At 44.0% G+C, this 27,439-nt stretch overlaps 1 protein-coding gene across 1 annotated transcript; it reads right to left on the bottom strand.

The window, feature by feature from the left end:
* Positions 1–9,356: 9,356 nt before the first annotated feature.
* LOC124694513 (pseudo histidine-containing phosphotransfer protein 1-like) lies at positions 9,357–12,463 on the bottom strand. The gene is made up of 6 exons (XM_047227497.1): positions 12,440–12,463; positions 11,080–11,210; positions 10,896–10,964; positions 10,480–10,551; positions 9,779–9,955; positions 9,357–9,679 (listed from the first exon to the last, which is right to left on the bottom strand). Exons 1-5 carry the CDS (start codon positions 12,461–12,463, stop codon positions 9,841–9,843), a joined length of 411 nt encoding a protein of 136 aa, XP_047083453.1. The 3' UTR covers positions 9,357–9,679; positions 9,779–9,840.
* Between the last annotated feature and the right edge of the window lie 14,976 nt (positions 12,464–27,439).

Here is a 27,439-nt window from a genome sequence, read left to right as displayed (position 1 = left end):
GACTCCAAATGAATTATCAGCTCTATTTCAAATAGTGAGTTTGATATGATACTCACCATCAGAATTAGCCAAAACTTCCGTAGAATATGTCCGGACTCCAATGAGCAAGCCACCGGACCTACCTCTAGGTGGGCGATAAAACCATTCAAAGTCTATTCCACCGGATAACTGGTTTAAAAAACTTTGAGAGTAATCACGCTTACCCGTCTCAGAAATAGCAATAAAATCTAAAATGTAGTCCTTACAACAATCGGCAATATGAGAATGCTTAGCCAAGTCACAAAGACCTCTGCTATTCCTAAACATGCCATTTATTTAGAAACTAACTTAGATTTTGTAGCTAAATCTGACATATGCTTCTTCTTCTTTTCCGCAGAAGACTTAGAAGACCGTCTAGAGGCTTTTAGGTCATAAAATGACTATAACCCTGACTACTCCAAGTCCACCTCCGAAATACCACCTACTAGAGTAGAAAGAAGACGACCATCTGAGATGACATCATCTTCCTCCTCCTCTAGAGAATATAGTTCAGCCCCCACTGAAGCCTTCGAAATTACCGTGATACGGTCATGTTCCAAATGCCTCAAGACGTTGGCTGAAACCGAAATCTCATCCGAAGTGCGACCCAAAGAAACGCCTACACTACCCAACGTAGAAGAAATTTTGGAATCTGAAAAACTAGTAAAAGACGTGGAGGAACTTTCCGTACATGACGCATCTAGGTTCTTTGCCGCCTTACGGTGCATCGCCCTCTACATCATATCCTCTTCTGTAGCCCTAGCCCCATCCTCAGCCGTCGCATATCGCCCGCTCCTCCTTAGCTCAGGCTGATGAGTAGGAGGAGGGTGTTTAGGTTGAGGACAAGGGGGAGGCAACTCCACCGAAGAAGCCGAAAGCGTCGACGACCGAGGCGAGGAGGGAGTAGAACACAACGTAGACCCCCTGGACTCGGTCTAAAAACGCAAACGGCTGGGCCCCCATTGATGATAGAGGTGATGACGTAGGTGTTGTAGAAGGCCTCACCATCACGGAGTTTCCCGCCGCCCCCGCCTGAGCCCGCGTCCCAGTAACCACGTCCAGGAATGAGCGGCGGACGAACGACGACGAACTTGCTTGCCCGGACGGAGAACTTGCGGGTGGAGGCGACGAGGTTGAAGGCGATGTGGCGGCGTGCATGTGCGTAGGCAAGGTCGAGAAAGAACTCGGTGTAGACGAGGGAGACATAAAGGTAACCAAATTATCATGGCCAGTAAGTTTATTTTGGTATCTTTATCTAGGTCGAGATCATTACAAACAGAGTATAAGTCAACTTTACAACTTGAACTATCAAGTCAAATTGACCTCACCCATATGGCAGTACGATCTGGGCCAGGTTTACTACTCCCTCCCTTAACTGTCATATGTGCTTTAGTTTTTTTTTCTAAAATGCCTTATCCAGACACACGGTTTTCAGTGCGTAGCTTCAATTATTTTAATCTGTATTTAGTTTTCTTCTTTAAAATGGAGGTTGTACCGTGGCCTCTGCATCAAAATAAGGCACATAACCCCTTTTATTAATTGACACTAATACATCGATCAACCCCAAGCCACCTACTTGACGATAATAGGTGCAACAACACTACAAGCTTGATGAAGGGGTGGCCATAATTAAGTCGGTATGTTTTGACCTCACACCTACGCACATCAGCTAAAACCGGCGCATCGGGTCTATCGGACCCTCAGCGTGCACCCCATGCACGCTACAGAAGTCGTTGTTGCCTTCTTCTACGAAACCATCTTCAGTACACGGATATATGCATTGACCTTGACATGCCTTTCATCGATAGTACAACTCACATGTGCACGTCTATCATCACGTGTATGCCGCCGAGATCCATTTGTGTCGCACTGCCAAGACTCACCATCTTTGACGCAAAAGAAACCATGTCGATCCACCTCCAGACAATTCTAGCTTGCATGTGTTCCAAAACTATCCTCCCAGGAGGGAGAACGGCGCTAAAAGTGCTACCTTTGTCTGATTAGAGAGACACAGATCTAGGGTTTTAAGCAAAAGAATTGCATTGACAACACCTTCAACATGGTAAGGACACTCGCATCCGCCGCCATCATCATCCCCGACCGCACTAGAGTCTGGCTCTCACCGGCCATCCTCAATGCATCCAGATCCACTAGGAGAAACAACAAGGTGCTAGGGAAGGCATGCCACCGGAGGTGAGCCGTACCACCCGCGGTAAGAAATATAGGTACAATATATAAGTAACTGATACATCTCAAATTTATCTACTTTTCCAAGACTTTGCTCAAGGATTTGCTTCGGAATCTCACCATACTTGGATAAAATTGCTGAATCTGACGGAGTTTTTAGCAAAAGTCTTTTTTCTGTCTGTTTTCGCAGGAAATAAAATTGAGGAAAAATACCACAGAAGTTTTCCACCAAAATATGAGGTTTGGAGCTTGGAATCACACGAGAGAAGCCACGAGGCCCAAATGAGCACTAGTGGCACGCCCACCTGCACATGGCGCACCACATGGGCCAATTTGAACCTCGAGTGTCATGTCGCCTCCTCCTTTCGCGTACCCCTATACACTAAAAACTTACCTACCTAGAAGCACAGAGCTTTTCGCGTAAATAGAGCGCCGCCATATCCACACTCTTTGTTTTTGGCGTCAGGTTGATCCTGATCTCCAGGCCGGAGAGGGGGCTTTCGAGGGATTCTTCACCATCACCGCCACCAATGTCATCACCAACAATCATGTGCTCACTCTCCATCACCATGTGTGAGTAGTTCTCTATAGGATGGTGAAGTGGATGCGGATTGGATGAGATTGATCATGTAATCATCTTTATGTATCGAGATTTGAGGTCTTTGTTTTGAGGATATTCATGTATGAGTGGTGGTACACCTTTGTTATATTTAATGCTTGTTACTAGGGTTCGAGTGACATTATTTTAGTACTGAACCTCTATTGTCCCATCATATATATGAGTTTGGTATTTATCTGCAAAGGTGTAATTCCAAGTTGAATATATTTTTGGATCACACAACTAAATTAGAGATAGATGCTATGTTATTAGGATTACATTATATGATCAATATCATTCACGCAATACCCTGTTATCACCTCATGACTATGCCATTAGCCACTAAAAGTTACACCTCCGGTGAAAACTGGATATCTAATGCTACTATCTACTGCTTGTTCTATTGATTTGAATTAACTGCTATAAAATCATCATTTGCTTTGTGAGTTTATTGATATACACGTGCCGTTGAGAGTGATGTTTCAATTGCTAAAGTCTTATTTATATTCTTGTGTTCCTCTTGAGTCGAACTATAAATTTGGGTAATACTTTCCATCGAAGTTTCAGTGATCCTCTATATTTGTTGGCATAAGTAACACAAGTAATATCAAGATATAAGTACTTCAAACATAATGACTATCACAAGGAAAGTAAACTCGGGTAAAGAGATAACCGAGGCACGTAGAGACGAAGATGTATTCATGTGTTCTCTCATACGAAGTGAGGTACGTCATCTTGGAGAGATGTGAGCTACCACGAAGGTCTCCCAAACGCCACGAAGGCTCACCTTCTTCTCTAAGCCAGTACCACAAAGGAAAACGTCCTTTATCTTATGGCTAGATTTTCCTACACTCTAGAGATGGCAAGAGCTCCACCACCACTTCACAACCTCCACGAAGGAGTGGGCGGAGCGATGGCGCCCTTCGCCCCCGGCAGTGGTTCGGTAGTGGTACGCATGATCTGCGCCGCCTTTTTCCTCTCTCGTGATCCGGCATGAGTGACTGGCGGCGTGGGGGCTGCTAGTCTAGCTTTTTTTGGTGGTGGTCCTCGGGTTTCTCTCATGCGAAGATGAAGACCTGTCGGAGGCCAGTCTGCCGTGATCTGGATGGAGTGGTGAGTTCCGGAAGGCGCCACCAGCGAAGGGAATCGTGCATCTTTTGCCTGGATTTTGCTGGATTGGGTGGTATTCGATCGCGCGCACACATGCTTTTATACCGACCGTTTGGTTCTGGAGGGAGCGGCACGAAGTTCTATTTAAAAAAAAAAAACGTGTGCATCCATACTGCCATTAGGGTGTTGCATTATTGCAGAGGCGGGATGTAATTGGTATCCTTTAATATTAATATATTCCTTTTATAAAAAAAAATGAAAGAAGGCAGCCGTATGAACAGCTTAAGGTAGCTAGCAAGTGTGGTGGCAAACCAAGCATGCCGTTTCAGTGACTGCAACTTGTACTGGACTGTTGCACGCGACGCAGACGCAGTGATTGAACACCGTCGTGTATGAGAATCGTGCGAAAGAGCTGAGATCGTTCCATACCCTTCGTAGGCTTAACTACAAAGGGGTACGAAACGATGATGTGTTTGAGTTCAGGAGAGAAACACGTCTCTTGGCGAGATGGATGGATCGGATCCAACGCCAGCTCGTTCGCACGATCGGCCTTGAGATCAATCGATCTTTCTCGCGTACGCTAGCTGGACTTGGGCTCCCAGGTATTCTTTGGCGACTGACAAATAACAATAGTCCTATACTAATTTACTGTTCCGTTGTTGCAAAAAAATGTAATGGTGCATCTCGCCAACATGATAGGGAGGACGTAAGCTAAAAAATACGTGTAGATTCATTGAATTCACGGCAAGTATATATCTAGGGCCGGAGGAGTATTATTTGTCACGAAGACAGAAATTCAAGCGTAAGGTTTTTTTCGATCAAGTAGCATAGTCCCAGCCTCTGCATCCAAAGGATGCACGTAACTTTTTTCTTTATTAAATTATTCGCAATGCCTTACAAGGGGAATACAAAGATCAATTCGAAGCCACCTTCCTAGCAACAACTCGATATACCTACGATGAAGGGGGGACCATGAACAAGACCATACTCCCTGACGGTACACCAACACACATCATCCAAGAAGCAAAACCCTGAGGGTGCGCCATTGCCCACTACACAGAGTTCGTCACCGCCATCTATCTTGAACCCATCTCCAAGCGAGATCAACGCATTGACCATGCCAGGCCCCACCGTAGATGTCACCATAACACCAAACAGCTCCACCACCTTGCACGCGTCCAACAATCCTCGCCCGTCTTCAATAACCCGTAGCTCCACGCCGATGAGAAACATCGACGACAACGTGGTAGATGAACACCACTCCACAAAAAACCACCTCCATCTAGCCACTACTCCAAAAACGATGCCTTAGGAGGTAACACGACGCAGGGTGCGCCGTCATCGTCCGATCCTGGCTGGATCTAGGGTTTCCCCCGGAGCAGCACGAGTGAGTACCCGCGGACTGCGACGACGATGCCTTCAAGAAGGAAGCGACGCTTAACGCCGCCATCGCCCGCCAATCATGGCACGGTTTTCACCGACAGCCGCAAGTCCCTTACTCGGCGAGAGCGAATGGAGAGGCCAGCAAAGATGATGCCTTCGCAAGGGAACGACGCCAATAGCCACCGCCATCATCCGTCAAGAACGAAGTCAAGGCTCGGTGTATCAATTATCCAATAGTTCAAGCGTATGGTGTATCAATTATCCAATAGTTCATTCACAGTGAACGATTGAGCTAGCTAGCTATATGGAAGGAAACATGTAGACCAATAGCTAGGCGGCTCCCAATCTTTGACCAGCACATATAGAGCTTCCAAACAAAACAAACTTTGACCAGCATCATCCATGTGGGTGTGGATACATCTGCTTGGCCGGCCTGTCGGCCATCATCTATTTTGCTCCATGCATGAATATACCTACAACAGGTAAATTAGGCCGGATAGTGTGGAGACATATGGATGTATGACATGTACAACTATTTTTCTCTTATCACTTTGCAGTTCAAGGACAAACAAATTAATTTTAGCATTCCATTTATCAGCTAAACTAATTGAAGGGGCAATATGTAAGTGATGGATTGCCAAATATGTTGCCTAACTCCGTTGTACTGTGCCTTGATGTAATAGAGTACAGTAACCTGTGAACCAATATGTGCTCAATAGTCTACTTTTGAGAGGCAAAGTATGAACCTGGGTCAGTTTGCACAAGAGGTATGTCAGTAGACAGTGATATAAACCTGACAACATAGCATGGCTGATTGGTGCATGTGTTGTAAATGTTGTTCCTAGCTAGACAAAATTGAACAGTTTGGTCATCGATGAAGATCTCACCTGGATATCATATCCTCATGCATGTATGCAGAATTCAATCAAGAGCCCTATCAGAAAACGCTACTCCATCTGACCTGCAACATGACCTACTTTTCTTATTTTTGCTGTTTCCCACAGCAGCAACTCCTCTTGTGCGAGCTCTACAAGCTGACCTAGTTTCATACTTTGCCTCTCAAAACTACGAGCGCTGCGCTCAAGACAGATCATGCACATTACAGCGATTGCCACAGGCCCACAGCTGTGATCTCATACCTTCTGTTTCTGAGGGTATCAATCTGCTAGCGAGAGCCACCAGCTTCGGACAGTTTCATGCGGTATGGGCACAATGTCGTCAACCAAAAACTGTCTGGAGAAAGGGCACTGGACAAGGAGGTGACCAATACTCTCTAGGACCTGTACAGGTGATCAAGACCTCTGCCGTCGGCAGTCCAACATCGGTTGCGCAAGGCTAACCAGCAAAACATATTTTCTTTGAGAGGGACTCAGTTGCGCAAGGCCATCTAGCTGGACCAGCTATCTAGAAACCATCAACCTCGACCAGTTGGATGTCCACACGGAACTAAAGAAAATGAAAAAACAGATGGAAAATTTAAAATAGAATGACTGGGTTCCAATGCATGTGCGTACGCTAACCTAACCTATGTTGACAACACAACAAATCAGTTAATTCAACATACAGAAGCATCATTCAACAGATATTCCTACGAATCCATTCCGTCTTTACCATCTGAAAAAAAAAACACCTGTTCAGTTTATCCAAGAGCATTGCTATTTGCTACTCACTTGATCTATATATATATCTATATACATACTCTTCTTTAAATTAAACATGTTTAAGTTTGATGGCAGAAAAGAAGTACTAGTACATTGCAAGCCATTCCATTGCAATCCCGATCAGCAGTACTAGTATTTTTTAGACCAGTCAGCAGTAGTTAATGCAGCTGATTGATGGATTAAGAGGGTATGACCTGGTCTCAGTCAGCAAGTCTACAGAGTTCACTCCTGGATGAGCTTCCAAGCCGGCTTCTTTTACAGTACCTTTTACCACAGCTGGTAAGGGGAGAGGTATGATTAGTCAACGGTCAGGATTAAACGGCCCGACAGCCCATCAACAAGTACACCATCGAAAAAAAAAATTAGCTGTCCCGAAACGGGCCCAACAATTAGCCCAGCAGGAGAGAAGTCGGCAGGCTCCATCACGAGAGCAGTCGCCGGCCTCCCTCAACATCGCGTTCTCCCTGGAGCGTGACCGCCGCCGCCATCCCGTCGGCGTCGTCCTTCGCGGAGCGCAACCGCCGCCTCCGTCGACACCCTCGAGATCCCGTCGTCCCGCGTGGAGACCGCTGCCGCCATCGACACCCCGTCCTCCTGCATCTAGGGCGACCGCCGCCATCGACTCCACGTCATCCTGCATCGTGGGCGGCCGCCGCCACCAGTGGATCGGCCCGGTCCTGCATCGCCGGCACCAGGTAGCCTATTTCTCTGGTTCTGGCCCATCCAATACTTCCAATCCACCTGAGACAGGAATGAATTGGTGGGTAAGTATGCATCCTCAACCTTTAACAGTTTTAGGCAATGGCGGAGATAGATCAATCATACTGGGTGTATATAGTGGATGAAAATCAAATTTAAGAAGGCACGAAACAGAGGAGAGTGACAGCACTCGGTGTTAACACTTTACTGCATGGTTTTGTTCATGTGCTTACAAACTAGCATCTTCATACTACTGTTATGCTACTGTTATCCTACTGTTATCCTGTTATGCTACTCGGTGGATGCGAGTTGACCAACAAAGCAATTTGGCTTCATACTACTGTTATCCTGTTTTTGTAGGATGATGTTGCTGGAAGCAAATTTGGTGCACATGAGCACCAGTGCTCTCAGTTTTTAAAATATTTTAAAAAATGTATTTCTGCGTTCCAAAAAATTATCACATTTATTCCATGAATACATACACATGTTCTGAATATTCGTGCAAAGTTTCGGTAGAAATTACATTGTATTTTGAGCTACAGGAAAAAAACAAATTTGTGGCTACGTATAGAGGTATATATTTGTCAGAAATTTGTCTTTTTTGTATAGCTTAAAATGTAACATATTTTTCTCCAAAATTTTTACTGTACCTTCAGAATGTTTATATGTATGTGGGTATTTAATTTCATATTTTTTGAAATCCAAAAAATATAATTTTTAGAAATCAGGAGCACTGGTGCTCATGTGCCAAATACACTTTTCGGATGTTGCTTAAATTTGATTTTCATTTTCTTACGTCCCCCCTGACCAGACAGTCGAAAGGCCCAGAGCTTGGCCGACCTGAATAAGAAGGCAAAAACAGCTATGCTACAGTGTTTTAGGAACAACCATAGTTCAGAGAATAAAAGCTTTGCTGTCGAGAGGTGTAGAGACATTATGTATGGTGATGTGCCTCACATTGCTAGCTCCACATGTGCAGGTGTGCATGTTGTGGCTTGTGAAACTACAATTATCATGACATAGTAGTCTGATTGTTGAGTCTAATGCCGTCCTTTGTACATGTTGGTTTTATTCGTAATCAGTTTATCACATATAGAAAAAAAGGTGGAGGAAAAATGTTAAGAGATGTTCCAAAAGGGAAGACATTGTTCTGTGATAAAGTTTGTTTTAGATTCAAATCCTTGTTGTACTGTAAAGGCTTTCTGAGTTTATCGAAATTTACTTAGAGAGATACATGTATGATGTCTGGTTCTATTTAGTCAAACTTTAGGAGTTTGGAGGAAAGGTGTGGGATGAAGTTGTAATGGGCGCAAGTGATACTTGGTTTCATTTTTAATGAAATCGGGAGCGGGAGCTCCTCAATTCAAAAAAAAAGTTTATCTTTGTGATTTATTGTCATTCTGAAAAGGTATTTTCATATAAATACTAAATAATCATGTTTATCCTGCAAATTTGTTACCTCTATTTCATTGATTTGCGAGTGTGATGCATACACTGCTTCCTTAGTTATGTGGTGTTGGCAGATTATTGGATGTTAATTAAGCTGTTATGTAGCCTGTAAGCACCAAATTCAGAAATCTCTGGTATTCCCCTTCTTTGTAAAGCTAGGGTCTGATTTAATGTTTGTAAATCTAGCAGTCTCTCGTTTGTAACTAACTATACACTAGTGCGAGGAATTTCTTTTGTCTACTTCGGCTGAGTTTGAGAGTGCAATTGAACTATTTGAAAAGTAGCATAAAGAGTATTTTGAATCATACAAGATAAAGATTATAACACACCAGATTTCTCGATCAGACAAAATGACAAACTCTGTTCGAAACATTATAAACTAAAGTAAAGACTTTGTAGTACGAAACTCTAGTTCGGAACATTGTAAAACTAAAGTAAACACCAGAGAAAAGGATCATAGCAATCAGTGCCATCCATAATCTGTGCCGTCGATCTTGCCACGCCAGGTCTTAAACTTATGCTTGCGGCTCAGGTCTTCGTCATCGTCAGGGTAGAAATCAGTACCATCCATAATCTGCTAATATTACCAATCTTACTCGCAAAAGAAAAAATAAACATTGGAAGCTGAAATATGACAAATATATTATGATTAGATTTTGAAAACAGACCATACCTTTTCAGAATCACCTTGCTTCAGCATGCTCTGAAATACAGCAAATATTTTATGTCAGCTTTTCATCCTTTGCTGATCTTCTTTATGTTCTGTAATATATAAAGATCAAAAGCGCCTATTCCAGCAGCATCAGATCCTCTCATGCTTTTCAGTTTCCGGCAGATAGTAGTAAAGATACTGCAAGGAAAAATATTGAGGTGGAGGAATTACTGGAACTATCACTTATTCAGTTTATAACCTATAGATCAATGAAAGCTACAGCAATATGACATGTAATCAATTCAGAAAATTTATTGAAAACATTTTATTAGACTTCACTAAAACATAAGATTCAAAAGTTATGAATCCTAATGTAACTAAATTTCCTTATTAGCGGCATATGAGGAAATGTCAGTTTGCTATCCAGGTTGTAGCCTAGTGAACATCTATCTGAGATTGCCTCAAATGGTTGCAAGGGGCTGCATAATCCGGCATGTTAATATAGCGAAACCTGGCCCTAGTACTCTAGAATTCAGAGAGATAGAAGCAACAACAGATGGAGATTCAGTTCCACGAGATACGTTTTGGTTTACAACAATGCAAACTTTGTGAGAAGTGTACTTGATTTCTTTTATCGACAAGACAGAACAAATTAAATCTAGAAAATAGAGATAAAAGTCTCCGAAGACTGAGCATCAGTATGGAGTGTGTGAGAGACGGACCCTTCAACATTTTCTTTCCCACAGTTATCTTTGAATGACATGCATTCACTCTTCATCCTAGAAGCACCAATGCTGCATCGAGTTGTCAAATGTCAATGCTAGATCAAATTTATTACCAAACACATAACAGTCCAGAGTCATGCTTTCATTCAACAACATTTCCCAGAAATCAAGAGTGCTTAAGCCAGAGAAGTGAAGACAATTAGTTAAGTACTCTTAGCCTTCATTTGAAGAACAAAAAATATGGTTCCAGAAAGGGTGTGCCAGCTTCCCTACATGCCTAGCTAAACTCAAAGTCATGATAGTTCTTGTGGTATGCAAAAGAATGAAGCTGAAGGCCGATGATGCTGAATCTTTCGCACTACATCCCTCATAGGCAAGTGAACAAAGATATCAAGAACCAATTGTGTAGTTACCTGGAACAGCTGCCTTTCAGTTGCTGCATGTATGCATCCCACCTATTGAAATCTCTGGGGTACTTCTCCCTGCAATGCTTTCAGATCTTAATCAGTTAAGTCTAAAATTGCAGCTTGCATGGTCTAAATATGTTTCTTTTTTCATTCAGTAAAGGGAGCTCTTATCCCTATACTCGGTACTTACAAAGCTTGCTCAAGGTTTGATATTAGCCTGCCTGAATCTTTGAAAAACAACACAGCAACTTCTTCCACAAAATTAGGACTAGCTTCATCCTGCAAGTCCTCCACCTGACGAAATTGCTCATCAAGGTGACCCTGTCATAAGAATGTTATTTTCTAAATCAGCATGTGATTTATTCCAGAGAACCATGAAAAATGTAGAATGGTGACGATGGGATAAGAAATGGGAGGCTTCCTGCATAAACATACACCAAAAATGGTTGAAAGCTCCCTGAGCAAAAGTAAGATATATTAATGAGGGAGGCCGACCCGGACGCCGACCGCGGGGCAGACAGCGGAGTCGGGATGGGAATGGGATGGAGAGGCCGAGATCCTCCGCCACGACGACCCGGACGCCGACCGCGGCGCAGACGGCGGAGTGGGGACGGTAATGGGGATGGAGAGGCCGAGATCCTCCGCCACGACGACCCGGACGCCGACCGCGGCGCAGACGGCGTAGTCGGGATGGGAATGGGGATGGAGAGGCCGAGATCCTCCGCGCGATGGTGAGGATGGAGGCCGAGGAGCCGTTGTCCACCGTCGTGGCGCCGGAGTTGGGATGGACACGGCGGCGGCGGAACCTCTCTCATGGTGGAAGAACGAACAGGAATGCCCACCCACGATCTGGTCGGCAGCTAATGGGTCTGGACCAATCTACTGGGCTGGGCCTGTCAATTGGGCCGGCCCACCGATGTTTTTTTATTTTATAGGTGCGAAAATTGTGAGAGGTATGTAACATACCTCTCTCGTTTTCAGCTGTGGTATGAAATTTTTTGGGCCATTGGATGGACGAAAATTAATGGCTATTATTTATTTGAGGGTACCACAAAACAACTCTCCAAGCCAAGGAGCTATTACATTGACCATGACCGACATGCAGCTGTGAAAGAGAAAGAATTGCAACTACATAGGAGGCCCAGAGCTAGCCAGATAGTATAGCAGGAAGCTTCTCAGACCTTGTACTCGTCTGTTCTCGTGTATTGATCATCACACTTCAAGGAGGAATGGTGCGTGCTGCAATGGTTGCTAGACAAGTTTCTCAAACTGGAGAATGAACTTCAGCCTAAGAAGATCAACTCTATTTGTTTGCTTCTCTGTGGCAGCCATTTTTTACCCCTAGTTGAGAGGCAAGAGAAAGAGAGGCAAAATGCCACAATTTGTTGGTTTCTTCTTGCTTTCTATCTGCCTTGTTTCCTTGGCCTCCAATACCAACAAAGGGTATACACTTGCTCACTCTTCTCTTATCTGCTCTTATTTTCTCTTGTGAGAGTGCTTACTTGCTGCTTATCTCTCTGATCTGCTAGTCAGCAAGCATATGCACTAACTGTTTGTTGAGCATACATGGCCATGGTCAGTAGCGCACACACTTCTCTCCCTTTGCAGTCGACATTGCCCTTGTCCTCTCGGTCGCGGGTCGCCGCAGCCTGAGGTGGAGAGGATGTTCTTCACACGTGGAGGGAACGGGTGGTCATCATCCAGCACTAGTGAGGCTAACAGGAGCCCCAGCCTCAGAGAGATCGCTAAGGAGGCTGAGGCCACCTCGGAGCCAATGGAGGACGATGGCAGTAGAAGGAAATTGTATGTGGCTGTCGGAAAGGACCTTAAGGACAGCAGGTCCAACCTTCTCTGCGCCGCTCGGAACCTCTTGCCAGAGATCTCAAGCTTGTCCTGCTACACGCCCACCAGCCTGCCGAGAGAATTATGATCAGTACATCCACCAGCTGTGGTCGCTTCATTGTGACTTTTATCTCATCTGCATCAACTCATGGAAGAAGCAAACCTTGTTCATTTATCATGCTCTGGAAAAATGATAAAATTAACTTAGCAGGAAGAAATCTTGCTCTTAATGAACTCTTCATTAATTGCAATTGCTGTGACATTATTTTGGAAAGCACTCGTCTCTTTGCAATAAGCATTGCACGCACTTGTTTAGTGATCTAAGCTAAATCTTTATAATTACCTCTAGCATTGCTGTATTATGCAGGATTATGCAAGGTTTCTGCACGCCAGCTCGAAGAAAATGAGCTACGATTGAAAAGGAGATGAACACTTTTAAACCAATACCTTAACTTCTGTCAGCAGTTACCTACTTCAATAAAATTACATTAATTATGATATCATATTCTTTTTTTTGTGAATAATTATGATATCATATTCGTCTCGCCCAAAAAAAAAAATACAGTTTCAAGCTGAAACATTGGGGATCAAGAAGAACAATCCGGCATCGGAGATCCTTTTCTCACTTTAGCAGTTAGCACTATCTCTTTGGCCCCACAAATAAGAAGTGATGTACATGCTTTCAGTCACATGTGTTTGAGCTGAACTGACATGACATAACTGTCCAAGAAGATGTTTTGTTCAAGCTGAATGAGAAGCGAAGTCTAAAACTCTATACCTATTTCCTCTCTCACTTTTGCAAAGTTAGAAGTTACATCAAATCAGCATATTCTCCAAAAAGTAACAGTAAATTGGCAATCAGATAAATCAGAAGTTAGATGGTTGAACACACACGGTCTATAATAATGTGATTGCTTCATAGATTAACTATGAATGCTTACCTTAAAAAAAAACTATGAATGCTTACCTTAAAAAAAAAAAACTATGAATGCTTGATCTTTAGAGTTTCAGATGGGGAAGCACTTCGGTTGTATTTTCCATCTTTCACAAGCACAATTTAACAGAGATTACCAAGCACAATTTTAACATGTCCATACATAGGTTCACAAGCCCAATTAGCAATTTAACAGGGAGGTCCATGTCAAATAGATCGCATAACAAGTACCAAAAACAAACTTCTAGTTTAATCAGCTTCTGGCCCCCAAGCAAATGAAGAAGGCTTGTTTTTGCACTATGTGTAGGCTGCACTACTAGAGGTGGAGTTATAACATACCCAAATGAAACTTGTAAAACAGAAGAAGGCTAACAGCAAAATTTTATTAATGAGTTATCATTTCTCAATGAAGAGAGGATTTGTTGGCGGCACTATGAGGCAAGTAGGAATTAGAGCAACCGTTGGTCACCCTTATTTTTTTGAGAAAACCCAAAGCTTGCGTCTCGATGCATTTTCCTTAGCTTGCGTTATTAAAATCACTAGAATTTGGTGCGCTATCATCCTTAGTTGATCGAGAACCTGGGTGGGGCATATAAACAAACAGGTGATGTGCAACAAGAGCTGTTCAGGAAACACACAGGAAAGGAAGCAGCCGGTGCACACATGCTTGTTTGCTCGAGACCTGGTGGCTCTCTGCAGTTATCAATCGACGAAACCAGGAGCAGAGAAGAAGACTTACATTAGGGAGGGAAAATCCTTGGATAATAAAAGGTATAAGACGGAATCTTTCTAGGACTCCATTTCATCTCCTCCTCCTGATCTCCGGTCGCTGCCGAGGCTCGCCGGAACCGAACGAGGCTTGGGCTCCGGCACCCGCCAACGCCGGAACCGAACGAGTCCTCGGTGGCGCGGCGGCGAGAGGGGTCGCTTGGGGCGGAGAGGCATAGGCTGGAGGGAGGAACAGGAATGTAGGCGGCGGCGGCCGGCGGGAGAGCAAGGATTCCAGCCGGCGATGTCACTGGGGATTTTACTCTCTTTCCTCCGCTCACTCGGCGCGGCGGCAGCATGCGATTTACTGCTGCTAGCACGTTGTTTGGGCTGGGCTTCAATTCTTCCTCCTGCCACGAGAAATAGTAAACAGGCAAATTTTAACAAGTAGGTGCCCAAATGTCTGAAATACAAAAAAAAAAAGAACCGAGGCCGAAAAAATATCCAGAAAATCACATAAATTATTTAGACTAACAAATGATAATTTCTATTTGACACTTGTTGCGCCCATTAGCGCTGCAACGCATTCCCTCCACGCGCTACCCAGGCTGGCCCACCGTTTCAACCGAGCGAGTTTTTCTGTTTCATTTGGCTCTAAAGAGCAGCACTAATGTGTAACCAATTTGTTTCATGTTTGCTTTTAAATTTTTGGAACTCATTGAAGTAGCTCCAAAATCAGAAAAACTAGAAACCGACACAACTCCTTGCTCCGATGTCAAATATCTATTTTTGGCTTTTGAAACTAGTTCCCTACAATGTGAGGGTCAGTGGCGGAGCTTGGAAGAATATAATGGGCGGGCCAAGCTGAAAGAGAACCCTTTTTTTTCCTAAATGATACCACTACACTTGAAATTACTAGCTATTACTCAATATTTTACCTCTCATTGGTTTCAAAATCTGCAGATAAACACATATATCTATCAAATTGCTAACTGAAAAATAGGGGGAAGGAAGAAAATTAGCTGGACATGGAGATTAGAGATGACTAGGGGCTAGATAGGATGTAAGGATGCACCTGCACTGCACGCTGCAGCGGCCAGCTGCAAGTGCTTCCGCCCTCGACCTGCCCCCATGGCTACGACGGCGCTGCTGTTTGCCAGTGCTGCTAAACTACTTCCACCGGACCCCTATTCCTGTGCCTTCAGTTTCGAACCTAGCGTCCTAGCAAGTATCCCTCCATGGCTGCGGGACAGACCCACAGACGACATAGGAAGTTAGGAATCATGGGAGACAGACAAATCGTGAGGCTGGTGACAACGTAAGAGTCAGGGCAAGCTTTTCTAGTGGGCTGGGCCACTCCTACATAGGCATACATCCTTTTTTCTGGAAAATCCTGGGCGGACCACGGCTCAGTTTGGCCCTAACATAGCTCCACCAGTGGTGAGGGTAGTTCCATAAATTGTGGATTGAGTAGGAACAGATATGACATTTTTTATCATATTTTATTCAATGTTGAACCCACATAACAGATATTTAGCCATGGCAACATTGTAGAGTTGCTTACTCTGATGCTAAATTGTGATTTGGCTATGGGAACATTGTGGATGATATAAGAGAACGAGTCAGTGAGCTAATTCCTCATTTTCATCCGGTTCCTTTGCTCTCTACCCGGTAGCGTTCTAGATCTGTTCCTCGTCCAGATATCCCTAGGTTTTTACAAATCTCGATTTTGAAATGATGTATCCGTCTCCTCAGTCGTCCATGGCGCTTGCATGCGTAAGCGCTTTTACCTCCCATCTCCGGAATGGCCTCCATTCTCGCCCAGCTAGAACCCTAGTTTCAGTTCATGTTCATTTGTAGATTTAAGTATAATTTGTGTCTTTTTTCAGCGATCTGTCACGCAATTTTGCAACTCTGGTAGCATAAGATGTAGCTTGGTATTGGTAGTTATAGGTGGTGGTGGTTGGGTTCATCTTTTTCAAATCCTTTTTTTTTTTTTGCAAAGTTAGTTGTTTCGATTGTTAGAGTCTCAGGAACCATGGGTTCTGCCATGGTGGTTTTTGTTGCTGCGGTTCTGAAATAATTCATTTTGTGTACCGTCTAACTGCCCCCTCTTTTGAGCATGTTATCTTTTGGGATAAATAATAGTCCGTAGATCTTATTGCACATAGATGGTTCCTAGGTGTGGTTTTGAACCGATTATCTTAATGTTTACTTGTACCATCTGACAACTCTTTTTTTGAGCATGTTAATTATCTGTCACGGTTGAGTCAGTTCACAGATCTTTATTTACATAGAGATGAATGGTGTAGTGCATAAAAATATTGTTGTTTATATGTTCTTCAACTAGAGCACATGCCTCAGTTCACTGAAGCAATTCTTTTTAAACGGATGTAAAAGCTTTGGCTCATCTATTAATTAACAAGAGACTGCTAAGTTTTTAGGAGAAAAGCGAGCAAAAACCCACAACAACATAGCCAACTCAACACAAATCTAGCGTAACAAAGACCCAAACAACAACACCACACCCACTCTAGCCAACACAATGAACCACAAGGTGACATGAACTAACTCCAAATACGACACTCTAGCACCGCGTCGATACAGATATGCCATGACATTGAGGGCACCCATCAATCAACTGTGGATCCAGGGTAGGCAGCAGCTAATGTGGCGAGAAAATTGCAAATCTCTCGGGCGACAACAACACCTTGCACTCCAGACACAGCAACATCATCACCAATAGGAACCACATGCATGTTGGACTCAGGCAAGATAGGGGCGTCATCATCAACAACACCACTCTTGTCACAGCCAAATGCCTCACTTAGCCAAGAAGTCACGACCAAGATCCCGTGCGAGTTGGTCCTCACTTCCTCGACGGAAGGAGGCATAGCCACACCACAACTCAACTCATGGAGCCCAGGCACCATAGAATAATCCCCACACAGCTCATGTAGCTCTGGCGTGACCTCAACCACTGATAACTTTGGCTCAGTGAAGCCAAGCGGAAACAAAGCCTCCATGATGGTGAGCTCCTGCCCACCAGAAGAACACGCCTCCATCGGCTCAAAAGGAACACCAACACATGCCGACAATAGCGTGAAACTTTTCACCTCCTCACAAAGGGGTCATCTGATAGGTCGAGGCGGCTACCTCGACCTACCTAAACCCATTATATCACTACTAGGAAAAGGCCTACCGTAAGACTGCCAGCAGTGGCGCACCATGACTGCCGTGCGCCACTACTACTTAGCAGTGGCGCACCACAAAACGGTGGGCCACTGTTACAAAAGTAGTAGTGGCGCACCTTGATAGTGGTGCGCCATAAGTAAGTGGTGACAGGAGGCTAGCTCCTCCCCCAACCTAGTAGTGGCGCACGTCAGAGGGGTGCTCCACTGCTACATTCCTTACCTATGGCGCACGTTGGTGAGGTGCGCCACTGCTAGGATGTGTCCAGAGCCCGTTTAGAGATGATAGGATTAGCAATGGCGCACTTCGTCGGTGCGCCACTGCTATATAGGTTACCTATGGCGCATGTCAGCAGTTGCGCCACTCCTAGGGGGTGGCCAGAGCCCATTTAGAGATGAGAGGCTTAGCAATGGCGCACCAGTTAGCAGTGCGCCATTGCTATGTCAACCTAGCAGTGGCGCACGGCTAGGTGGTGCGCCACTGCTAACCCGGGGACCATTTCCCGCTTTTAACCCCTCCACTCACATGTGCCACCCACTTTCCCCAAACACTCTTCCACCACCACCTCCCACCAAATCTGGATCTGGTCGTGTTGCCCCTCCTTCCCACCTTATTTTCACCTCTTCATTCACCAAAATTAAGTTGGTAAACTTAATTTTCTTCATAGGTAAGTAATGGTGAAGCTTTCTTAGCTCAATAGCCTACTCAATCTCAACTTTTTACCTCATCCAACACTCTAGGTCTCGCCGTATCGGTAACTTTATTGGTTTTATGCTTTGTGTGTGACCGGTTCCGATCGTCTTGCACACGTCACGTACACGTGTATGTGCACATATGTTATGTGCGAAGCTCGATGATCATGTGTTGTGCGCATGCGCGAAAAGCGTCACATGCATGTGTGTTGTATGCGAAGCCTCCGGATCCACATGTGTTGTATATGCGAAGCCTCCACACATGTGTTGCATGTGTTTTTGTTTGCAGGGATTTGAAATGCGATGGAGTTGCCAATATTTTGCCGAAACGTTGATTCATTTCCGTTTCGGCGAATGTTGGGCATACTACGCATATACATGTCCTATTTGTAGGGAAGGTCATGCCAAAATTTTCTTTTGGTATGCTAAGATATCCATTTTCTCTATATCCGCAGGCGACCATGCACTACAAAGGAAAACATTTTTTTTGACAAATCACTTTCGTCATGTTAAGGCCAATTTTCGTCAAGGATTACTTCGCGGTGACAAAATTTGATCGTCATGGGGTTCGTCAAGGAAGCTCCGTCATAAAATATCGGGGGTGACGGTATGCATTTTTCGTCAACGTCAAATGTTTGATGGTGACGACCCGCAAATTCGTCAACATCAAAGGTTCATTGTTGACAGTACAGGTTTGTCACGAAAAATTGCAACTTTCGTCAATATCTAAATCTTGGGAAGCTTCTGATTGGTCCAAAAAAAGCATACGTGGCCTTACATGTGGGTCCATTTGGCTTCTGACAACATGGGTCCGACGGCGCTGACATGGATATCTGGTGGGACCCACAAAATATTATCACAAGCTAGACCCACAATATTCTGACCGGTGGGATCCACAAAATTCAGACAAGTGGGACCAGGTTGTTGCCGACATATGGGTCCCAATAATGTTGACTGGTGGGACCCACAAATTCCGACAAGTGGGACCGTAAATTGGTGCCACGTGGTTTCATTTAATAGTGACGTTGTGACATTTTCCGTCACCTTTTGAATTTGACAAAATTTGAGAGCATTTGAATTATTTGCGAAATTTGGGAAACAAAAAAACTGGCGAAATATCAAAAAGTAGACAATAAATATCATACTTAAATGGTGGCAAAAGAAATATATATGTCTCTCACAGACCGAAAGATTCATAAGAAAATTACAATTGGAACACAAAGAAATTAAAAGACCTATGATTAATAATGTTGTAGGACGGTGGTGCAATAGATTAGTTGCCCTGGGATTGAGACATGGATGGTGGCTGGGATGTCCTCAAGAGCAAATTAAGCACGGCATCCATTTCGTCAGCCTCTTTTCATAAGCCGAGTCTTTTCTTCTTGGGCTTTCTTCACAGCTTCAAGTTCTTCCTCCCTGCTTCTTCCCGATCTCTTCAAATTTTTCATCTTGTTCTTGCAGTCTTGCTCGCATGTCACCGTGGTACGTTTCAGCCGCTCGTATGGAGTTCTCGCTCTTGATCTCGCCGAGTCTTTGTTGTAGCTCTCGGATGCGTGTAGCCGAGACGTAAGACTTCCGGAACTTGTTGCGACGCCCAATCTTGGTAGGAATGTGCTGTTGCGAGGTGGTGGATGGGCTTTTCTCGCTCGTAACTAGCTGAACAATTTGCAAATCAGTCAAATCAGGTTCATCTTCATTGCGTGGCGCCTGCTTTTTTGCCACCATTTGATCCCGCATAAAGATTACAATCATTGCATGGACAACATACAAAACTCGGATTATATTATATTGTGCTAATAAGAAATATTTCTTACATATGCACTTTTTTGCTTCAAAGACTCATAATGTTATCCTTGTTAGTGTGTGTGATTCTAAAAAATTCAATTGGAGAGGTTTCTTCTTCCTCGTCGCTTAGCCTTCGCTTGAAAAATGTAGAATGCACATTACCATTGTACACTCGTGTATGACGTAAGTATGAACTATATTGGGAAATTCAGAACACTTACTAGATGTTCCCGATGAGCAACATAGCTTCGAGATCCAAGTGGTATGGAACTCGTTTCACGACTTCTCTGTTCTTTCCATTTATTACACACAAGTCCCTATGTTCGGTACATGCATTTTATTTATCCAGATCGAGAAATGTAAGAATTCGATGAGTCGTTATTGAAAGCAATAACGTTTATGTACTCGGTACTTCTCATCAAACCATCTTTTCACCAGCTTCTTTCCAGGCTTTTCTCTTCTACATGACCTGGCTTCTTGAGATATGCTTGCTCCAGTGTGAGATTTTTAATTTTCGGCCAATACTCCTTTTTAAGCCTATATCGGAACTGCCGAATACTAACTTGCAGCATATCAGTGCACACATCTTGAGCCACCTCATCATTTTTGTCCATATTAAACTTTCCCTTCAAAATAGTGATGCATTAATCAGTAGATTCTTAGATAGTTGATCATGTAGCATACTAATTAGGTTAAACCAAGATTGTACAGGACTCACCGCTATTGTACTTATAGCATGAGGAATGACATGTTTGAGAGTGTCATCTTTCTTGTACTGTGTCCAGTGTGTTGCAAGCGGCATTTTTTCACGGATGTGAATACCAACCTCATTGCTCGGCTTTGCTGACTGGACATAATCCTTGGGTCTCCTGACACCAGCAGGTGAATTCAATTGGCATCTTATTGCCACCATTTCTTCTTGTGTACTCATGTAGTCCATGGCCCATGGTACGTCTGCGTCCACCTCTCTTTCTCTTACTACCGCTAGATGTTGTCAATGTCTCTGAAATAAGAGATATGAAATGATTCTCTTTTATATGAAAATATGCGGTACAGTGTTTAGTTTTTACAAACTTTCATACCTTGCCGCTCAAAGTTTACAATTTGATTGTCCTCAGGAGATGAGGTGCTGCCTCCAGATGTCATGATCTGGTTAGGTGAGGGTGCTCCTTCAGTGTTCAGACCAGCAGTGGCCGTCGGCTCATCAGATGACCCAGCTTCATGTTCAGTTGTTGCCATTGATCTTGTTGCAATGTTGGATGGTGCAACTTCAGGTATGGATCGCTTCTTCTGTGCAACTATTGCAGAAGAAGCAACTATCTGCAAGCAAAGTAGAGGCTACATTAGTAGGAAACATTTAGCATGTACGTATTTGTAGGATAACGTTGCATAGAAAACAAAAATTTTCCTACCGCGAACACGCAATCCAAGCCAAGATGCAATCTAGAAGACGGTAGCAACGAGGGGATATCGAGTCTCACCCTTGAAGAGATTCCAAAGCCTACAAGATGAGGCTCTTGTTGCTGCGGTAGACGTTCACTTGCCGCTTGCAAAAGCGCGTAGAAGATCTTGATCACGATCGGTTCCGGCGCCACGAACGGGCAGCACCTCCGTACTCGGTCACACGTTCGGTTGTTGATGAAGACGACGTCCACCTCCCCGTTCCGGCCGGGCAGCGGAAGTAGTAGCTCCTCTTGAATCCGACAGCACGACGGCGTGGTGTCGGTGGTGGTGGAGAAGTCCGGCGGAGCTTCGCTAAGCGTGCGGGAAGTGGAGGAGCGGGGCGGCTAGGGTTTGGGGAGGGGGGCGCCGGCCACTATAGGGGTGCGGCCACCTTGGTGGTGTTTTTAGGTGGCCGGCCCCCTCCCCTTTGGCCCTCATTATATAGGTGGAACCCCAAGAGGTGGTGTCCAAGTCTTCGAATAAGACCCGAACCAAAAACCTTCCATAGGAGGGGGGAAACCTAGCCAAGCTAGGACTCCCACCAAGGCGGGAGTTCCACCTCCCATGTGGGGGTGGCCGGCCCCCTAAGGGGAGTCCACTTGGGACTCCTCCCCCACTAGGGTTGGCCGGCCATGGAGGTGGAGTCCCATGTGGACTCCACCTTCCTTGGTGGTTTCTTCCGGACTTTTCTAGAACCTTCTAGAACCTTCCATAGAACCTTCCGCGACATTTTTATTCACATAAAATGACATCCTATATATGAATCTTATTCTCCGGACCATTCCGGAACTCCTCGTGATGTCCGGGATCTCATCCGGGACTCCGAACAAATATTCGAACTCCATACCACATTCAAATACTACCATTTCAACATCCAACTTTAAGTGTGTCACCCTACGGTTCGTGAACTATGCGGACATGGTTGAGTACTCACTCCGACCAATAACCAATAGCGGGATCTGGAGATCCATAATGGCTCCCACATATTCAACGATGACTTTAGTGATCGAATGAACCATTCACATACAATACCAATTCCCTTTGTCTCGCGATATTTTACTTGTCCGAGGTTTGATCTTCGGTATCACTCTATACCTTGTTCAACCTCGTCTCCCGACAAGTACTCTTTACTCGTACCGTGGTATGTGGTCTCTTATGAACTTATTCATATGCTTGCAAGACATTAGACGACATTCCACCGAGAGGGCCCAGAGTATATCTATCCGTCATCGGGATGGACAAATCCCACTCGTTGATCCATATGCCTCAACTCATACTTTCCGGATACTTAATCCCACCTTTATAGCCACCCATTTACGCGGTGGCGTTTGGTGTAATCAAAGTACCTTTCCGGTATAAGTGATTTACATGATCTCATGGTCATAAGGACTAGGTAACTATGTATCGAAAGCTTATAGCAAATAACTTAATGACGAGATCTTATGCTACGCTTAATTGGGTGTATCCATTACATCATTCATTCAATGATATAACCTTGTTATTAATAACATCCAATGTTCATGATTATGAAACTAATCATCCATTAATCAACAAGCTAGTTAAGAGGCATACTAGGGACTCTTTGTTGTTTACATATCACACATGTATCAATGTTTCGGTTAATACAATTATAGCATGGTATATAAACATTTATCATAAACATAAGATATATAATAACCACTTTATTATTGCCTCTTGGGCATATCTCCAACAGATCTCCCACTTGCACTAGAGTCAATAATCTAGATTACATTGTAAGGAACCTAACACCCATGGCATTCTCGGTGTTGGTCATGCTTTGCCCTAGGGAGAGCTTTAGTCAACGGATCTGCTACATTCGGATCGGTGTGTACTTTGCAAATCTTTACTTCTCCATCTTCGATGTACTCGCGAATCGAGTGGTAACGCAGCTTGATATGCTTCGACCTCTTGTGTGACCTTGGTTCTTGTGCATTGGCGATGGCACCCATGTTGTCACAGTATATGACTAGTGGGTCCAATGCACTTGGAACCACACCGAGCTCTACAATGAACCTCTTCATCCATACCGCTTCTGATGAAGCCTCTGAAACCGCTATGTACTCTGATTCTGTTGAAGACTTCGCCACCGTGCACCGCTTCGAGCTTGCCCAACTATCGCAAAGCACCATTCAATATAAACACGTACCCGGACCGTGACTTAGAGTCATCGGGATCAACGTTCCAACTTGCATCGGTGTAACTTGTTACAACGAGCTCTTGGTCACCTCCATAACAAAGAAACATATCCTTAGTTCTTTTTAAGTACTTCGAGGATATTCTTGACCGCTGTCCAGATGCTCCATTCCCGGATCACTTTGATATCTCGCTAGTCAAACTAACGAGCATGCGCTATATCCGGTCTTGTACATAGCATGGCATACATAATAGAGCCTATCGCCGAAGCATAGGGGATCCGATTCATCCTTTCTCTTTCTTCGCCGTAGCCGGTCCTTGAGTCTTACTCAAGACCTTGCCTGGTAACATAGGTAAAAACCCTTTCTTACTTTCGTCCATTCTAAACTTCTTTAGAATCTTGTCCAGGTATGTACTCTGCGATAGCCCTATTAGGCGTCTTGATCTATCTCTATAAATCTTGATGCCTAATATATACGATGCTTCACCAAGGTCTTTCATTGAAAAACTATTATTCAAATAACCTTTTACACTCGCTTAATAGTTCTATATCATTCCCAATCAATAATATGTCATCTACATATAATATCAGGAATGCTACAGAGCTCCCACTCACTTTCTTGTAAATACAGGCCTCTCCATGACACTGTATAAACCCGAAGTCTTTGATCACCTTATCAAAACATCGGTTCCAACTTCTTGATGCTTGTTTCAGTCCATAGATTGAACGCTGAAGTTTGCATACTTTGTCGACATTTTTAGGATCGACAAAACCTTTGGGTTGTACCATATACAACTCTTCCTCAATGTCTCCATTAAGGAATTCCGTTTTGACATCCATCTGGCAAATCTCATAATCGAAAAATGCAGCTATTGCTAACAAAATCCTCACAGATTTTAGCTTCGCTACGGGTGAGAAAGTCTCATCGTAGTCAACTCCTTGAATTTGTCGGAAACCCTTTGCGACAAGTCGAGCTTTATAGACAGTAATATTACCATCAGCATCTGCTTTTCTCTTGAAGATCCATTTATTCTCAACAGCCTTTCGGCTATCAGGTAAGTCTACCAAAGTCCATACTTTGTTATCATACATGGATCCCATTTCGGATTTCATGGCTTCTTGCCATTTGTTGGAATCTGGCTCATCATCGCTTCTTCATACGTCGCAGGGTCTTCATCATTGTTATCCACAATCATGACATTTAGACAAGGATCATACCAATCTGGAGTGGCACGTTCCCTTGTCGATCTGCGAGGTTCAGTAGTTTCCTCGTTCGAAGTTTCATGATCATTATCATTAGCTTCCTCTGTTGCCGGTGTAGGCGGTACAGGTACAACTTCCGGTACCGCGCTACTTCCGATCAACGAGTATAGATTCATTAATCTCATCGAGTTCTACTTTTCTTCCAGTCACCTCTTTAGTGAGAAATTCTTTCTCAAGAAAGGTTCCATTCTTAGCAACAAAGATTTTGCCTTCGGATCTGTGATAGAAAGTGTACCCTATAGTTTCCTTAGGGTATCCTATGAAGACGCATTTCTCCGCTTTGGGTTCTAGCTTGTCCGGTTGTAACTTTTTTACATAGGCTTCGCAACCCCAAACTTTAAGGAACGACAGCCTTAGGTTTCTTATTAAACCATAATTCATACGGTGTCGTTTCTACGGATTTTGATGGTGCTCTATTTAAAGTGAATGCGGTCTGTCTCTAATGCATAACTCCAAAATGATAACGGCAAATCAGTAAGAGACATCATAGAACGAACCATATCTAAGAGAGTTCGATTACGACGTTCGGACACACCGTTTCGTTGTGGTGTTCCCGGCGGTGTCAATTGTGAAAGTATTCCGCATTTCTTTAAATGCATGCCAAACTCATAACTCAGATATTCACCTTCGCGATCAGATCGTAGAAATTTAATCTTCTTGTTACGTTGATTTTCTACTTCACTTTGGAATTCCTTAAACTTCTCAAAAGTTTCGGATTTATGTTTCATGAAATAGATATACCCATATCTACTCGGATCATCTCGTGAAGGTTAGAACATAACGATAACCACCGCGCGATGCTACACTCATTGGTCCGCACACATCGGTATGTATGATTTCCAATAAGTCAGTAGCTCGCCCCATCATACCAGAAAATGGAGTCTTAGTCATTTTTCCCATTAGACATGCTTCGCATCTATCGAGTGACTCAAAGTCAAGTGATTCAAGTAATCCATCAGTATGGAGTTTCTTCATGCGTTTCACTCCAATATGACCAAGACGACAGTGCCACATATAAGTAGAATTATCATTCAATTTAATTCGCTTAGCATCAATGTTATGTATATGCGTATCACTACTATCGAGATCTAATAGAAATAAGCCATTTTTTGTGGTGCTCGACCATAAAAGATATTATTCATAAAAATAGAACAACCATTATTCTCAGACTTGAATGAATAACCGTCTTGCATTAAACAAGATCCAGATATAATGTTCATGCTTAACGCAGGTACATAATAACAATTATTTAGGCTTAAAACTAATCCCGAAGGTAGATGTAGAGGAAGTGTGCCGACTGCTGATACGTCTCCAACGTATCGATAATTTCTTGTGTTCTATGCCACATTATTGATGTTATCTACATGTTTTATGCACACTTTATGTCATATTCGTGCATTTTCTGGAACTAACCTATTAACAAGATGCCGAAGTGCCGCTTGCTGTTTTCGTCGTTTTTGGTTTCGTAAATCCTAGTAAAGAAATATTCTCGGAATTGGACGAAATTAAAGCCCAGAGGCCTATTTTCTCACGAAGCTTCCGAAGTCCGAAGGAGAGACGAAGAGGGGCCACAGGGGTGGCCAAACCCTAGGGCGGCGCGGCCCCACCCTCGGCCGCGCCGGCCCGTGGTTTGGGCCCCCGTGCCGCCTCTTGACCTGCCCTTCCGCCTACAAATAGCCTCCGTGACGAAACCCCCGCACCGAGAGCCACGATACGGAAAACATTACCGAGACGCCGTCGCCGCCGATCCCATCTCGGGGGATCCTCGGAGATCGCCTCCGGCACCCTCGCCGGGAGAGGGGATTCATCTCCCGGAGGACTCTACACCGCCATGGTCGCCTCCGGAGTGATGAGTGAGTAGTCTACCCCTCGGACTATGGGTCCATAGCAGTAGCTAGATGGTTGTCTTCTCCCCATTGTGCTATCATTGTCTGGATCTTGTGAGCTGCCTATCATGATCAAGATCATCTATATGTAATTCTATATGTTGCGTTTGTTGGGATCCGATGAATAGAGAATACTTGTTATGTTGATTATCAAAGTTATGCTTATGTGTTGTTTATGATCTTGCATGCTCTCCGTTATTAGTAGATGCTCGGCCAAGTAGATGCTTTTAACTCCAAGAGGGAGTACTTATGCTCGATAGTGGGTTCATGCCCGCATTGACACCGGGACAAGTGACGTAAAGTTCTAAGGTTGTGTTGTGCCGTTGCCACTAGGGATAAAACATTGATGCTATGTCTAAGGATGTAGTTGTTGATTACATTACGCACCATACTTAATGCAATTGTCTCGTTGTTTTGCAACTTAATACTCGGAGGGGGTTCGGATGATAACTTCGAAGGTGGACTTTTTAGGCATAGATGCAGCTTGGATGGCGGTCTATGTACTTTGTCGTAATGCCCAATTAAATCTCACTATACTCATCATGATATGTATGTGCATTGTCATGCTCTCTTTATTTGTCAATTGCCCAACCGTAATTTGTTCACCCAACATGCTGTTCGTCTTATGGGAGAGACACCTCTAGTGAACT

Source organism: Lolium rigidum, chromosome 3 (genome assembly GCF_022539505.1).
Source record: "Lolium rigidum isolate FL_2022 chromosome 3, APGP_CSIRO_Lrig_0.1, whole genome shotgun sequence".
Taxonomy (NCBI): domain Eukaryota; kingdom Viridiplantae; phylum Streptophyta; class Magnoliopsida; order Poales; family Poaceae; genus Lolium; species Lolium rigidum.
Note: the sequence above shows the minus strand (reverse complement) of the source record. Positions and strands in the feature narration are given on the sequence as shown.